We start from the raw sequence: 18,311 nt of genomic DNA, 5'->3' as shown, positions 1-18,311 counted from the left end.
TGTATATATAAATATCTATTTGTTTATAATTTGTAAATGGCCATATACTGCCATAACTACATAGTAGTTATCACAGACTCAGACTGGGTAGGTCTTAAAATGGGTATTTTTAAGGTAGTTCCTCTCAAATTTCAAAGAGAAAGGACAAGCAAACTCATTTAGTCTCTTTTAAACTCCACACCATAAATGGAGTTAACAAAGACTGGAGTTAACAAAGACATATAATAAAGACAAGAGTTAAATGTAGGAATGTTAGTCATGCTTTAGTTTGGGTAGTTCTTGAGCATCCATCTTGTTAACTTAAGTTTAAATAATGGCATAATGTTGCATCATCTCACATAATTATACTTAATACAGAAATGTAGAGATTTAATTTATTGATATTTTGAAAATTTAGCCCCAAATATCAAAATGATAACAGTTTTTATAGAAATATTCTGGATTTACCAAGATATTTTTCACCCTTAAAGCAAAATGGTGTAGTAACAGTAATAAAATTCAAGCAGTAAAATAAAAGCTTAGTGGCATCTGACAGTCTTAAAGACAAAATGTATATATTTATCGTCTTTCTCCTTTTTCCTATTTCAGGTTCTGGAGAAGCTTCTTATAGCAGGAATGGCTTTATCTATGCATATGAAAATCATCTGAAACACAGACTCTTAACATCAGTTTTTAAGTTGGCCAGGACAAAGAGTTATGAACCTAGTCCCACTGCAAACTACACGGTATCACTTATGGCATCCAGTACTCTGGGTCCTCAGCTTTCATTTTCCACTGATATTGTTTCTGAGAAGACAAATAATGTGAATATCAATAATGTCAAGATGGAAGGCCAACTGGAAGTGGCTTCTGTCTTTGCAAGAAGTATTTACACTCTATCAAGCTCGTACAATGAAAAAAGACGGGTTTTAGAAGGGAAATCAAATCTGAAGTTGGATTCTTCTTACCTTCAGGCTACCAATCAGATATCTGGCAGATACAGTGATGATGTATTTTCCATTACTTCAGTCTCTGATGTACAGAGCGGACTATTAAAGAACACAGCTTCACTGAGATATGAAAACAGTCAGCTGAAAATGACATCTGAAACAAATGGGAGATATCGACACCTTGCAGGTGTCAATAAGCTTGAGTTAATTTTGTCAAAGAAGACAGCTGCTCTTCGCTCTGAGTACCAAGCCACTTACAAGCAAACCCAGTATTATGCCTTGTTTGCAGGTTCTCTCAATTCCCAGGATCTTGTTTTCAACACCGATATTTCTGTGACTGATCAAAGGAATCGAGCTGCCCATAAGTCATCACTGAATGTTAATCAGTATGGTCTAGCCAGCAGTGCAACCACAAATGTACAATTTAGTCCACTGACAATGCAGAGTGAAATGAATGCCAAACTTGATACTTCTGGAGGCTCCATGTCACTATCTTCTTCTGGACGCTATGGTAAAAACAATGCAAAATTCAATCTAGGTGGAAGAGTGAGCTTAATGGAAATAACACTGGGAAGTGAGTATCAGAGTACAATTCTGGGTATGGACAACAAACATGTTTTAAACTTCAGAGTTAATAAAGAAGGACTCAAGTTTTCAAATAACTTGCAAGGATCATTCAAAGAAATTAAGCTGGAGTACACAAATGACTTGAATATTCCTGGTTTATCCTTAACATTTGCTTCAAAATTAGACAACAGCTTCAGCTTTGACAAGTTCCACAAGCATGTTTTTGACCTACAGCTGCAGCCTAGATCACTTACAGCTAAGCTGAGCAATAATATTAAATACACTAGAACTGAAGTTACCAACAAAGCAGAATTACTCCTTGAGCCTCTGAAGCTGAATTTGGGTGGCAATGTGAGGGGAGCCTATGGAGCAGATGAAATAAGGCATACCTACACCATTACGTATGCTGATCTAGCTGCAAACTTTAAAACAGATACGGTTGCAAATGTTCAAGGTGCAGCAGTGAGTCACAGAGTTAATCTGAATGTGGCAGGACTTGCTTCCTCAATTACTATCAACACAAACTGTGATTCCAAATCTCTCCGTTTCAGCAATGTTGTACGTTCCACCATGGCCCCATTTACTATCACTGCTGATGTACATACCAATGGTAATGGAAAGCTGACTGCTATGGGTGAACACACTGGAGACCTTTACAGCAAATTCCTGTTCAAAGCAGAGCCTCTTGCTTTCACTTTCTCCCATGATTACAGAGGATCTACCAGTCATACCTTGAAGTCTAGAGAAAGGTATACTACACTGCTTGATAATAAAGTCCATATGCTTTTTACTCCATCAGAGCAGTCAAGTGCTTGGAAATTGAAAAGTCAGCTGAACAATAATGTATATTCACAAGATCTCAGTGCTTACAACAATGCGGAAAAGACCGGTGTGGAACTTAGTGGAAGAGCTTTGGCAGATCTCTCTGTAATGGATTCATCAATCACAGTACCATTCACATCTGAAACAATTAATTTAGTTGATGTGTTAGGCCTCCGGGGCAGTTTGTCGGAGCCTCAAGAATTCAGTATCTCTGGCTCTGTGAAGTATGACAAAAATAAAGACATGCATGTTATCAACCTGCCGTTCTTGGAACACTTGCCAGTTTACTTTGAACATATCAGAGGCACAATTCTATCCACACTGCAGGCCATACAAAGTTACTTGAAAAACATTAACATAGATCAACATATTAGTAAATACAAGGCAACTTTGGATAAGCTCCCACAGCACATTAATGACTACATGGACAAACTGGATATGAAGGGCAGAGTTAGCAGCATGAAAAATAATTTGATTGCTTTCACAAGGGACTATAGCATAACATCTGATGATCTCCAAATTACACTAGAAAAAGCCATGGTCAATATTCAAGAAATACTGTCTCAACTGCAGGCCTATCTGATACAACTTGAGCAATACATCAAAGATAATTATGAGCAGTATGACATTAAAGCACTTATTGCACAGCTTCTTGACCAAATAGTTGAAAAAGTGACAGCTCTAGATAACAAGTATAAGATAAGAATGACTGTAGTTGATACTATTCAGAAATTACAATTTTTTTTTCACCAGTATTACCCTAGTGAAATTGGAAGCAGCACTCTGACATGGATTAAGAATGTAGATGATAAGTACAAGATCACCGCTTGGATACAGGAGAACCTAGAACAACTGAAGATTCAAATTCAGAATATTGATGTCAGACGTAGTGTAGAAAATTTGAAACAGCAGATTAAAACGATTGATGTTAAAGAAGTTTTACAAAAATTGAAGCGTTCATTACCAATTAAAAAACTGAATGAAGTTCTTGAACAAATCAAAGACTTTATTCTAAACTGGATGGAGGAGTATGAAGTGTCTGAGAAGATCAGTGCTTTCCGAGGTCACATGCACAAACTGATTGTAAAATATGAAATTGATAAGCAAGTATATTTTTTAATGGACAGGATGATAGAACTGTTTAACCAGTACAAAATAAAAGAAACTGTCCAGAAACTAACCTCCTACCTGAAAAAAATTGATGTGAAATCATGCTTTGATAAAATTGTTACTTTCATTGATAATGCTGTCAAGAAAGTGCAAACATTTGATTATGAAATGATGATAAATGAAATCAACACGATCCTTGACATGCTTATAAAAAGTCTCAAGTCTTTTGACTATAACCAGTTTGTCGATGACACAAATAACAAAATCCGAGAACTAACCCAGAAAATAAATGAGGAACTCAGAAATCTAGAACTTCCACAGAAAGCCGAAGCACTGAAACAGTATATGAGAGATGTTAGTGCTGTGATTTCAAAATATGTAGAACAACTCAGGGACACCAAGCTTGCTGCAATAATTAACTGGTTCAAGGACCTCATAAACTCAACAACATTTGCTAATCTAAAAGCCAAGATAAATGAACACCTGGAAGATCTGCGAGAGAGGATTTCTGAAATGGATATTTCCAAGGAATTCCAGTGGTATCTTCAGAAGATAAGCCAGTTCTACAATTCTGTTGTCATATACATTTCTGACCAGTGGAACATTGCTTTTAAGAAGATTGTTGCTTTGGCTGAAGAGTATGATATCAAAAATTGGGCTGAAAATTTAAACCAGTTTATTGAATTAGGATTTAAAGTCCCTGAAATCAGAACTGCTATAGTCACTATACCGGCCTTTGAGGTTAGTCTCCGAGCTCTGCGGGAGGGAACATTTCAAACACCAGATTTCATTGTCCCACTGACTGATCTGCATATCCCCTCCTATGAGATCAATATTAAGAAACTAAAGGACATAAAAATCCCAATGAAATTTGCTACCCCAAAATTTACTGTTCTAAATACCATTGAAGTTCCTTCCTATACAATTGACATGAATGAGATTAAACTTCAGATTATGCAAATAATAGACCAACTCATGTCTGGTGAATTTCAGCTGCCAGCAACTGATGTGTATTTTAAAGATCTGAAGATGAGAGATATGCCTTTTCCTGACATTTCTTTCCCAGAACTACAAATGCCTCAGTTTGAAATACCAGAATTATTGGTTCCTAAGCTAAATCTAAATGAGCTCCAGTTTCCTAACTTGAAGATACCAGAGTTCCAACTTCCACGTATCCCACATACTGCAACTGTCCCTACATTTGGCAAATTGTCTGGTGCTTTCAGGGTTGCATCTCCATTCTTTACACTGTCTACACAAGCTGAATTTCATAACACTACAACTTCTGCAAACAGTCCAGAATTTGTGACGTCTGTTTCAGCTCAAACAACATCCAAATTAGATTTCCTAGTTTTTAGTGTTATTGCAGATTCACGTCTCTCAGCCCCTAAAATGAAGCAGCTGAACCTTAAAAATTCCATGAAGGTCAACCACAGATTCCTTAAAGTTGATCACACCAATGAAGTGATATTTTTTGGGACTTCCGTAGAAGGTGAAGCTGAAACAAGAGCAAACTTATATACAACAAAAAATTCAATTGAAGTACAGAATAATTTAATAGTCAAGCTGCAAAGAAAAATTTGGATGCAGAGTGGAACAACATATTCCCACAGACTGAATATTCCACAAGCTGCCTTCTCCAGTCAAGCTAATCTGATCAATAACATGACAACAGAGCTAGAAGCCGGACACATATCATTTACCTCCACTGGTAAAGGAAACTGGAAATGGGCTTATCCTAATTTCTCTGATGAAGGAACTCATGATTCACATGTCACTTTCAGGGTTGAGGGCCCCATTATTATTTTTTCTGCTGACAACAGAATAAATGATAAGTACTTGAAAGTCAACCAAGCTATGAAATATGAATGTGGTTTCCTAAATTATGCAACACTTCAGATTCAGTCTGAAGTTGAGTCACAGCCTGTGGGACGTAGCGTTCTAAACATAAAAGGCACAGGTCAGCTTGGAGGCATGAAAGTAGAATTAACAGGCTCTCACAATGCTCGGCTTAATGGACAGATTACTGGAACTGTGAATAATGAGATTTCCTTTTTGGCCCACCCTTTTGAAGTTCGTCTATTAACAAACAATGATGGAAATTTGAAAATCAGCTTCCCAATGAAACTGACCGGCAAAATTGACTTCCTGAATAACTATGGTCTTGTGCTCAGTTCCTCTATTCAGCAGGTCAGCTGGCAAGCTACTGGCAGATTCAATCAGTACAGATATTCCCATAACATGTCTGCTGGCAATAATGATGACAGAATTGAAGCCCACATTGAAATGAGTGGAGATGCCAACCTAGACTTCCTAAATATTCCTCTAAGCATTCCTCAGCTTCATGTTCCGTATACTGGAATCAGTACTCCTCAACTAAAAGATTATTCCCTGTGGGAACAGGTAGGTCTGAAGGATTTATTGAAGACTACAAGACAGTCATTTGATTTAAATTTGAATGCTCAGTATGAAAAAAACAAAGACATGCACTTGATCCCACTTCCTTTGGCAACAGTGCATGAAGTACTTAATAAATATATCATTTTCTTCAACAAGTATTTTGAGAAAGGAAGAAACGCTGCTTTAGATTTTCTCACAAAATCATATAACGAAGCCAAAACAAAATTTGACAAATACAAAGTACAGACATCACTGAACAAACTACCTCGGGTCTTCAGAGTTCCAGGATACACCATTCCCATTGTGAATATTGAGGTTTCTCCTTTTACTGCTGAGATGCCAGCCTTTGGTTACATGCTTCCCAAAGAAATAAGCACAACAGGATTCACAGTCCCATTTATTGGCTTTTCAGTACCATCTTACACACTAGTCTTACCTTCTCTGGAGCTTCCAGTTCTTCATGTCCCACAGGATCTACGCACTCTTAAGCTTCCTAGATTCAGAATCAACAGCCCATCAAATCACATATTAATTCCTGCCATGGGGAACATTACTTACGACTTCTCATTTAAATCCAGTGTGATCACTTTGACTGCAAATGCTGGGCTGTTCAATCAGTCAGATATTGCTGGGCGACTCAGTGTCTCATCTTCTTCTGTCATTGATGCACTGCAATTTAAGCTGGATGGTTCAACAAGTTTGACAAGAAAAAGAGGTTTGAAGCTGGCCACAGCATTGTCGCTAAGTAATAACAAATTTCTAGGAGGAAACCATGACAGCACTATTAGTCTCACAAAGAGGAACATGGAAGCTTCATTGACAACAAATGCAGATATCAACACACCCATTTTAAAAATGAATTTTAGTCAAGAGCTTTCTGGAAATACTAAATCCAAACCGACTCTTTCATCAGGGCTAAAATTAATGTATGATTTTAATACTCCTAAATATGGCACTGGTGCTAAGGGAGGAATTGCTCACAAATTTGCTTTAGAAAGCCTTACATCTTACATATCAGTAGAAACATCAACAAAAGGGAATATTGATGGAGTATTCTACACTGGAAATTCATTTTCTGGAAATGTAGACCATGAAGCAAACACCTATCTGAATGCTAATGGAGCTCGGTCATTTCTCAAGCTTGTGACCAACTCCAAAGCAGATGGACTCTGGAACAATGAAATGAAAGAAATACTTGCAGTTGAAGCATCTACCCGTCGTGTTTATGCAGTCTGGGAGCACAGTGGGAAAAACTATGCACGATATACACCTCTTTTCACAACTACAGGGACTCAGAAATGCAAAGCAACCTTAGAATTGACTCCTTGGAGTATGTCAGCAGATCTTCAGATACAAGCTACTCAGCCAAATTCCTTCCTGGACACAGCTTCAGTTAATCAAGTTGTCTTAATGAAAATCAATACTGAAAACCAGAAAGTTGGCTGGAAGGGTGAAGGCCAAATTCAGTCATTATCTCTCAGTCATGATATGCAATTATCAAATGAAAAATCAAAAGCAAAGTTTGATGTTTCTGGGTCTTTGGAAGGATACATAGACTTCCTCAAAAACTTGAAGTGTCCCATTTCTGAGAAGAGCTTATGGGATATCTTGAAGTTGGATGTCACTACCAGCGCTGACAGAAAACAGTACTTAAATGCTTCAGCATCCCTGGTGTACACAAAGAGTGAAGATGGTTACTTTATCCCCATACCTGTGAATAAGCTGACAGATGGCATTGTTTTCAGTATTCCTGAGTTAAACCTAAAGTCACTAAGTCCTGTTCTCAGCACTCCAGAATTCAGAGTACCTTTCACTACCCTCCAGGTCCCATCATATACTATTGACTTGCGCAACATAAAAATTCCACAGACACTAAACACAATGCCATTTGATGTGAATTTACCCACGCTGCCAAGACTAAGATTCCCCAAAGTGAATGTAGGAGCCAATTATATTACAGTAGAAGAATATAAAATCCCATATTTTGAGGTGACAGTACCTGAATACCAAATAACTGTGTCTCAATTCACTCTTCCAAAGAGTATTTCTCTTGGCAATCTACATATAAATCTGGATGAAGTAGCTAATAAGATTGCAGATTTTGATCTGCCTACAATTACAATTCCTGAACAGAAAATTGAGATCCCCCCTCTCAAAATGTCCTTGCCTGCTGGAATTTACATCCCATCATTTGGTGCCTTAAGTGGATCTTTCAAAGTTGCTTCACCGTTGTACAATGCCACCTGGAGAACAGACTTAACAAATAAAAAGGACTCCTTTCAGCAGTCCATTGACTCTACCTGCAGCTCAACATTACAGTTCCTGGAATATGACTTGAGTGGTAAGACAACTTAAATTCTGTATGACACAGTTTTAGAGGAAATACTGTATGGGGTTTTGTTCAGAATTTTTTTCTAGGACTTACTTTGTTTATGAAGATGCTGCTCCCTATTTAGCACTGACATTAGATTGAACTTCTCCTTTTATCATCAAAAGCATTGTTTTGAAAGTTATAATCAGAGTCTCAGTCAGTCACCCTGAAGGTTAATAGCGAGATATATGTATAGTTAATGGCATACTCTTAAAAAAAAATGGAAGAAATCCCTTTTCTGTTTACCTGTTTCTTTCTTTAAATTGCACAGAAATCATAGTATTCCCTCATTACTTATGATGATACATGTGAGGGAGAGAAAAGAGACTGACTGGCAATAGATTCAGTTTAGAGGTAAAGAAATACCCATCTTTTTCCGTATAAACTAAGTATATTTCATTTTGAAAATTATTTCAACACAGAAAACTCAGGAGTCCCACACCAGCATATGGTATTGAGTTCTAGACTTTAGAAGTATAGTAAAAGTATATGTCAAGTATAAACTCTCAAGAAATCAGAATCTCCGTTTATGGTCTGCATGCAAAATGTTATATCCATGTTATTCTAAATATAGTGCAAAACTGAATACTAAAATACTGTGACTGAGCAAACATTTCCATGTCTTTTTATTTTGTGCATTATGGGCAGCTAGTTTCTTGATGCATAATTTCATATACTACTGAAATACCTCACAACTGGCCAGCTAACATAAAGCTGGACATGTATTTAATACTGTTTGCTGATAAATTCTGTAAATATACACAGCTGAAATCTTTTTTTATAGTTGTTTCAAACTACAAATATGAAGGAGGCATGTTTGTTGTGAAGACAGTTGGCAGCTTTTCACATCGTGACATGAGTGTAAACTACAAGGAAGATCTTACAGCTCGGGGAATTAGGTAAAGATTTGTCATTATAATATCATTTATCACTGACAAAATTGCAAATGCTGTATTGTTTATTTGAACTCTAATGCCCCAGACTACTTTGCTGTAATTAAAAAGAACCTATGTAGCTACCCTGTCATTATTAGCTGGGACTTTTTCTCTCCCCAAATAGCTGGAAAACCATTTACCCTCATCATTTCCAGAATAACTTTTCTCAGAAGCCTTATTTCATAAAACTGCTGAGATATAAACAAAGAATTTTATAATCAGAGTGGTTCTAGATTTGACCATCAACATAGTTTTCACTGGAGCTCTCTATCAACACAGGTCATTAAGGAATAATTTTTTTTCACAGATGCTGGTACTACGGGTTACAGAGATGGGCATCTAACTGGCTGTTTTGATCTGCAAGTGTTGCGTTACCATATCCAAGGGACGGAAGTCAGTGAAAGGAAGGGCAAATGCAGATACAAATTACTGCCCATACTTCTGTTCGTGGAAGAAATGGAAGTCAGCTTGTAGAAATCCATAGAAAGCTGACAGTGATGCAGCTACAGACTTTGTTTTGATATCCTAATTTAATGCAAATTCTCAATAGGTCTCAATATAGTTTTACCTAAAAAAGGAAAATTGGATTGACCTGAAGTTTTGAATGTGATAGGCTAGATCTTCAGAAATGTGAATAGTAAAACCCTGCATTTTCTTTTGATGACTAAGGCGTTATTTGCTTACATATATATATTAAAAACCATAAGTTGTCTTATATTTAGGCATATTGCATTGTATACTTCTTTAGGACTTGTGCTATCTTTGTGCATTCCTTAATAGCTGTTTATTCGTTGTTACTTTAGAATTGTGGACAACACTGCATCACTAGACATCACCAGCCCAACATTTACTGATGTTCATGTGCATTATAAAGGCACTGACAGCAGGATATCCTCCTCAGTATCTTCACCCTCTGCTGGGACCTTGGGCTATCTCATTGAAATGGACACTGACATTCTGAAGGCAAAATTTTACTACCGAACTCGGGTGAGTTTGATATGAGCAATAAAAAGCAAAAAGGTTGGGAGTGGGCAGAGGATAGGTTCCCTTTTAAAATGTGTATATGTTTATTTTATGAAATAATTTAAGCACCTATTGTCCAAAGAAAAAATATATTATGGGTAACTGCAGTTTTTGTTTCCTAAACTGGCCTTGCCAGTACTAAAAGTAGCATCTCCGTGAAGAGGCTATTTCATCTTCTCTACACAGTTAATTTTGCCCTCTCCTATGATAAAGAAAACACACCCACTGAAAGTGAAGAAACAGTACAAAACTAGTTTTAGATAAGCCACTAAACACCCATCAGAATAATTACAGTTACTGCAAAAATGGCCCTTATAGGAATCAAGCCACTGGAAGAGATCAGACCATCTACAGAGTGCCTTTTTTTGACCCATTAATATATCACAGTACATTATGAGAGGAAAAACCTTTATTAGATTTGCTATTCTTATTATTGGCAACTATATTGTTACTGGCAAACTACAATAACTTCAGAATTAAAAGCTTAACTTCCAAGATGGTATACTAATTTAGGTGTCACAAATAACTCATAATCCATTGTTTACAACTGAAAACTGGAAAATTCATTTATGTAAATAGGTTCTAATTTGAGGAACCTTAATTACTGTAACTCTCACACTAAATTCTCATTGATTTAAATTATTACTAAGTGAAATCTTCTAATGTTTTCATATTAAGAAATGCTTATTAAATTCACATTAAACAATGTCACAAATGAAAGGAGAAGGGTCATTTTCCCAAGTAATTCACATGCCTTATCAGACATCATAGACCTTTAATGCAAAGTAGGAAAAAATCTTTGCATTCAAATAAAAAAAGACCAGACTAAGTTAGGTACCAATCCTGCTGTTCAAAGAGGCACAAAGTAGCTTGATACAATAGCATTTGTTCCAAAATAAACTTTCAGTATGGGAGCAAATATACAGTAGACAAAAATGATTCATAGTGTATGTGTCTGAGTGTATAATAAAATTAAGGGAGTGTGAAATGCAAATATTGAAATACACTCATTATAAATAATGCTGAATTTGATTATCCCATTTTATATTTTCAGTCTGCCCCTCAAAAGGACATTGACATATTAAAAAGTGAGATATCCTTCAAGAAACCTGACCTGATTCAAATGAAATTCAACTGGAAAGAGGATGCTGCCAAAGATTTGCTCTTGGGTCTAAAAGAAAAGGTACCTAGAATGACAAGTGCAGTCTATAGCTGTGTTAATCGGTATCATAAGGAGCATATGGGACTGGAAATCAGTGCTGCCACCTTAAAGATGAAGAATGTCATGCAGAACAATGCTGACAAAGCATATACATTTGCTGTAAAACAAATAGATGCAATAGATGCTCAGCTTCGCACAGCTGCCAATGAGGCCTCTGGCAAATATCAAGAGATGAAGGTCAAAGCTAAACAGTTATATCGAAAAGCAGCAGATCAAGCTGAGCAGTTTGACTATCAAAGAATAAAAGCAAAGCTTTTGGATGCTACAATTGACATAATAGAAGAATACCACAAAAGGATAAAACACATAATTGACTCAGCCATTGAATTCCTGAAAATCACAAAATTCCAGGTCCCTGGGCTGTCTGAAAAGTATACTGGTGAAGAATTGTACCTTATGACTACAGAGAAGGTGGCAAAAACTGCTGATTTATGCCTTTCAAAACTTCAGGAGTACTTTGATGCTTTGATTGCAGCTATCAATGAGCTGGAAGTCAAAGTTCCTTCTTCTGAAACAATTCTCAAAGGCCGTATTGTACTTGATCAAATTAAAGAAATGCTGAAACATCTGCAGGAAAAAATCAGGCAGACGTTTGCTACTCTCCAGGAAGCTGACTTTGCAGGAAAGCTTAAGCAACTGAAACAAAGAGTGCAACAAATTTTCCAGAAGGCAGAAGAAGTGATTAGAAGCTTGCAGTCCAAAAATTTTGAAGACATCAAAGTCCAAACACAACAGCTGTACAAAGATGCAATGGCTTCAGACTATGCACAAAAACTGAGATCGCTGGCTGAAGATGTTAAAAAGTACATTTCTCAGTTGAAAGTTTTAAGCCAGAAGACATTCCAGGAGCTTTCAGAAAAGTTGCACCAGCTGCTCCTCTACGTAAAGGCATTGCGGGAGGAATATTTTGATCCAACTACACTTGGATGGTCAGTTAAATACTATGAAGTGGAAGACAAAGTACTAGGATGGCTGAAGAATCTAATAGATACAGTGGTAGACTGGCACAAGAAGTATGTTGGAGATCTTGCTGACTCAGCTACACGCCTGACAGAACAAGTAAGAGAAATAATGGAAAACTACAGTAAGGAATATTACGACTTTATTACTGATGTCGAAGGAAAAGGAAAACAGAAGGTCATGGAGCTCTCATCTGCTGCCCAGGAAAAAATCCGATATTGGTCTACAGCTGCTAAAAGGAAAATTGATGAACATAACAGGAAAGTCAAGGCAAAACTTGAGGAGATCTATGGGCAACTTAGTCATTCCCAAGAAAAGCTAATTAGTGAGGCCAAAAAATTAATTGATCTAACTATAGAAAATTATTCTGCATTCCTGCAATATATCTCAGAGCTTCTTCATTGGCTTGAGCAAATAACAGCCAACAGCATAAAACCATATGTAGCTGTTCGTCAAGGAGAGCTTAGAATAGATGTGCCAAAACCATTTGATTTGGAGTCCATTTACCAAGTGCCCCAAAAAAGCAAAGAGGAACTCAGAAAAAAAGTGGAACTAACACGCACACTGATTCAGCAAGGCATTGAGCAAGGCTCCAGGAAATGGGAAGAAATGCAAAGATTTATTGATGAACAGCTTGCCACTGAGCAACTGAGTCTTCAGCAGATTGTGGAAAAAATACAGAAGCACATGAAGACCTGAATGGACATGCAAAAGAGGAAAAATAATGAGTTTGTACCACAATGTATTTAAAGATAACAGCAATCAGCATACTGGAACTTCAGGTAGATACTGTTGAATCTGAATTTGTAAATGAAAACTGAATAATCTACAGTAGGTTATTTTAATAAGCTTAATAAGCCAATAAATGAATTCTTTATTACATTTTTGTGTCATTTATTACAGGTAGTTTTACTTGGACCATACAGCTTAATCCAACAATTGTTAAGGTCAATGGAAGTCTTTGCATTGATTTCAGTGTGTGTTGGATCAAGTGAATAACGTGCAATACATATTGTAAATAGTCACAAAAGCTATGGAATACACAGTATAAACAGGTTCTAAGATAAAGGTCACATTCCTAAGCCAGGTGAAGAACTTGGAAACACAGCTATTTCCCGGGATAGAAGTACCTTCATAGATAAGTTTGGGAGAGAAAGAAGAGAAGAACGTGCAAAAAAAAAAGGAAGAAAAAAGAAAGAATTCTGGAAATAATATCAAAAAGTGAAAAAGAATATCACTATATGGAAATCCAACTCCTGGAAAATTACAGATAATACCAATGTTCTGTTAAAAATAGATAAATCTATACATGTATCTGTTTTCAGAATACTGTGCCAAGAACTTTAGATGGACTCTTTGTTTCCTCCTGGCTAATTTGTGATTCTGAAATACAGGATTTTCTCTACTGTTTTCCAGTGGTATTTCTGGTTTCACATCAAATTGTCTAGCTTTTAATTATCATAGGTTTAGTTAATTGTCAAAGTTTCGCTGACATCATTGAATATGATGGGAGTCAAAAAGAGTTTTCCCCTCGGTCCTCTGGGCTACAGCCTCGACCTCATTTAAATGAATTCTCAAATTTAAAGCTTAATTTAAATAATGTTTCAGAATTCACTCACAAAATAGGACTTCTTTTGAGTGGAAAATCTGGGGAGCTGTTCACGTTTATTTTCAGCTGCTGAATATAGATATTCATTGAAAAAGGCCTGGTGAGGCTGAAATAATGTTGCCTCTTTTACAATAAACTCTTTAACAAACAAAATGAGAAATTTTCTGTACATGTTTGTTTTGATACAATCAGTGCACTCTGAAATATGATTTTTGCTTTTTTGTTAATGGGAAAACAGTGATTATCTCATCTGTTTGTGTGCAACCATGATCTTTTGGAGTCTAGTTTCATCTCATGGTATGATTAGCTAAGTACATGAAGCAATGGAGCATGAGTTTACAAATACCTGAGTAAGTTTTGTGGGAGCAGATACCTATTCAAGCACAGAGCAGCACCATGCAAAGACGCTAGCTCAGCTCCTGGAAACAGGAGACCCCAGTGCTGCATTAAGCTTGTGCAGCAATAATGCTCCCTGTTCCCGAGCTAACTTGTTTGATTCTAGCAAGATCTTGGCACAAGTTGGGCTATGCAACTTTGACATGCCTGTTGTCAGATAGTATTATTACTGGAGAAAGTCCACCATGAGTGATTTTTTTTTCTGATGAGCTAAATTAACCTCAAAACCCAGAATCGGTCAAGCCCAGTAATATTCCCACACCTACCTAGCTGTCAGGAGGGAGCAGGCATCTCTTAGAAAGTATAGTAACATCAGTTCTCTCTTTAGATCCAGAGTTCTCAGGGCTTTCAGTAAAGCAATAGTTCTCAGATAAAGAGATGGGTTAGTCCCCTGTGAACTGTAAAAAAGAGAGGGTTTTTTTTTTTCATTCTGAATAGAACTAGTCTGCATGTGTCACCCTGCCCAGGAACCAGAGATATAAAAATCCCTTTTTACATGTTCTGCCGAGTATCTGAGTAGATAAAGACGTTGGCTGCAGAGCCCTTTCACCTTCATTCACAAGGAGACTCAGGCCTATGGGTCATCTGATCTTTATTTGATGTCAGATTACACAACCCTTTTCCACGAATTTCACAAATGTTTAAGCATAACCAGATTTCTCAGACACAGTCAGCTCTTGCTTCTCTCCATCATGACAAATAGTCCTGTGAAACAAAGGATGATGGAAAAAATTATAGTTATGGGAGAAGAGAAAGAGATTTAAAGTTTTGTTTTCTTTTGTTTTCCCCCTCATGGCTATTTACTTCTGTCCATCATCCTTAGCTCTTGGAAGGGTTATAAATTCTGAAGAAGGATTTATAAGAAATGGGTTAACTGAATAATAAATGTGCCAAACGGCATAAATACTGGCTCTCCCTGGCAAAAGTGAAGCTGCCCAAGAGTGAACACAATAGTTTATGCGCTGAACCGTGGTTAGAGTTTAGAGGAGATTTCCAAGTCTCAGAGCAGCATTGCCGCCAATTGGATTAAAGCTCACAATTATGTAATCGCTGTGACAGCCATTTGCAGTCATTCCGCAGTTGGTTTTGGGAGTGCCTGGAAGCACAACATTGCTCTCAAAAAACTAAATTCGCTGTAACTTAACTGCTGTTAAATCTCCATGCCAGAGATGTCATCTCAAGCACCCTTTAGAAACTCTTGTAATGTTTTGACATAGAAACGGGTGTATTTTGCATGTGTACCATATGTGTGTGCCACAAGAGTGTACAACTAAGTGTAACTTTAAATTCCATGGTTTTCTCCTGATTTTTCTTTAAGAATCCATCAAATTTTAACCAATTTGTCCATGTAATGTGTTACAGAAATGTAGATTAAACCACAATTATTCAAATTGTAGTGCAATTCATGCCACTTATGAAACTTTAGAGACATAATCATTTAAAATATTGGTAGTTCAATTTTGGCTTCTTTTTCAGTCTAGTTTATATAATAAGAAATAATATATTTCATTAAATCGAATTGTGTGGGAGATAATGGGGAATGAGCAGCTATCTGGGACTCAGTGACATTGCTTCATTTTTTTTGCTATAGTCTTCATCATCTGAATTCTCATAAATGCCAGAGGGGCTTTTCTTTATAATTTACAGCAAGTATCAGACATAGAGCAGAACTGGTTGTAAAAGTTTAATTAAGTGAAACATTTTAACAAGAAATTCAGAGAACAATATGCCCTGCTCTCAGCTAAGTGATTGTAGAAATAACATTGACAAGAAACGTGTGTGTTCCTAAATGAAAAACTTTTGCAGACATAGGACAGCAAAAATGTTCCAGAATTTTAGATTATGCAACTAACTAGAGCTGACCTTCTGTTAAGTGATTTAAAAATATATGTATACATTTGCTGTGTGTACATGGATTATACATACACATTCACACCCCCACACACCATATAGTGCGTTATCCATCTCCAGCTCTAAATTATGCTATTGATATTTGTACAGCAACTGTCACTATGCCTACTGATATCTTATGAAGTTTAAATTGAAACTTTTAGTTGTTCAGTAAGTGACACCAAAGTTTGTACTCCTCTCCTGCTGGCAGATTTATTGCTCAAGTGGGAAACCAGAATTTATTAAAGGCCTACGGACGGACGGAATTGCTTGTATTTCTACACAGCCGAATCCTAGCCCAGATGAAATCAGTGGCAAAATGTCTATTGGCCTCAACAGGAGCAGGCTTTGGCCAGTTATATGTATAACTTGAGAAGCACCTTGGGATCCTGTAGGACAAAAAGATGTATTATTATAAAAAAAAAAATACAGACTGGAAAATTAAGCCTTAACAAATTTAAGAAATACCAGAATGAAGGCTGCCTGTGCAGCATTAACTGGAGCCTCTCTATACATACATACTGTTATCCAGTTTACCTAGGATCACAGAGAAAGTGTGTCAGAGCCAAGAATCCTGCTTTCTGGTCCCATGCCTCAAATACAGAAACATCCTTATTCCTCTCACCACCCCTCCCTCATTTCACTATCCATCCAAGGCCCTGAATGAAACTGGGATCTTGTAGAACAAAAGCCTACGTAAGCATGTTAGAGGTTTGTAAGACCCGACTGGGCAAAGCCCTGAGCAACCTGGTCTGAGTTGAAGGCTGCCCCTGCTTCGGGCAGGAAGTGGGACAAGAGACCGCCTGAGGTCCCTTCCAACCTGAATTACTCTGTGATTCTATGTAAGTAAAGTGGCATGGCTTTAGAACACCAAACTTAACACTATACTTACCCTTTGGTAAATGGGTTATGAGAAATTGAGTTCACCATAATTCTAGTATATAGTTATAAAAAGAAAGAGAATTTGTACCATATGTGTAAATGCATTGTCATTCTAAATGCAACTATGAGGCATAGGCCCCAATACCACATTTAGACGCTACCACCAATCTGAACATTTTCTGTCACTAGCATACCACTGTTTGCCCTCATCCAGCAACACACATACCCACAGGAGTGTACTTCTGATAAAAATCTTTATACCCACCACTCACCAAGCAAGTCAAAGGACTGCCAGAACTTCTGAAGACGACTGAACTAGTACGATTAAGGCATATTTCACTACCAAACTATTGAAACAGTATGATTAAGGCACACAGGCTCATGTCCATTCATCCTTATTTTTCCAGTTCAAACAACCTGCTACCCAGTCATGGCTAAAAAAAATTGGAGGTGGGTTTCATCTCAAGTTTCCAAGGAGGCTGGAACTTCTGTTTTTCGACTGACAGTAAACTATTTTAATGGCTCTTCCACCATGTTTCTATTCAAACAGTCTTCTCTCCAGGGAATAGCTTCATCTTTGTAAAACACACAAAACTCCTAGGAATCTGCACAGTTCTTAGGGTATCACCTGAGAGCTAGACAATATTTTTCTTTGGTATGCTATGTCATCTCCTTTGACCCTCAGTGTCTGTGATACTTGCTTGTGTCAACCTGGACCAACTTTTGCCAAGATGCTCCTTAATTTTTTCTTTAGTATTTCTGGGTTCGAGGCCCACCAGAATTTGTGAGTCCAGGTAATTTCAGCCATGCTTTAGCATACAGTGCTGGAAACCTTTTCTTTCACCTGCTCTCACATATGAAGCAAGAGAGAACGCCTCCATGTTTCTCTTCCTGGTGAGCAGATGTCTACAACATGGTTGGACCAGGCCTGCCATTGTCTTTAGCTTCCATAAAGTATATCAGGTTTGCCATGTACGTCGATATGTAAGTGTGTCCATAACCAGTCACTCCTGTAAAACTGGATGTTTACCTACAGGATAAGCTTGAAAAATCAACCTAGTAGTATGGGCGATGATGTGGGACAAATTATTCATGGCTACTCCTATCATTCCCTGCAACCGTATCTTCAAATCTTTACCTAGCATATACTCACTTTGCAAGCATCCTGTCTGTATGCCCCTGAAGCATTCTAGCA

The 18,311-nt window shown here is 37.3% G+C and overlaps 1 protein-coding gene across 1 annotated transcript in view; it reads left to right on the top strand.

The window, feature by feature from the left end:
* Window positions 1-14,108, top strand: part of APOB (apolipoprotein B) — a 38,188-nt gene extending 24,080 nt beyond the window's left edge. The window contains exons 26-29 of the mRNA XM_013952055.2: window positions 589-8,169; window positions 8,984-9,098; window positions 9,938-10,121; window positions 11,212-14,108. Of these exons, the coding sequence (XP_013807509.2) occupies window positions 589-8,169; window positions 8,984-9,098; window positions 9,938-10,121; window positions 11,212-13,038 (9,707 nt within the window). The 3' untranslated portion in view covers window positions 13,039-14,108. The remainder of the gene's footprint in view (window positions 1-588; window positions 8,170-8,983; window positions 9,099-9,937; window positions 10,122-11,211) is intronic.
* The last annotated feature ends 4,203 nt before the right edge of the window (window positions 14,109-18,311 follow it).

This window comes from Apteryx mantelli, chromosome 3 (assembly GCF_036417845.1).
Source record: "Apteryx mantelli isolate bAptMan1 chromosome 3, bAptMan1.hap1, whole genome shotgun sequence".
Lineage (NCBI taxonomy): Eukaryota > Metazoa > Chordata > Aves > Apterygiformes > Apterygidae > Apteryx > Apteryx mantelli.
This window is presented reverse-complemented; position numbering and strand designations above follow the sequence as displayed.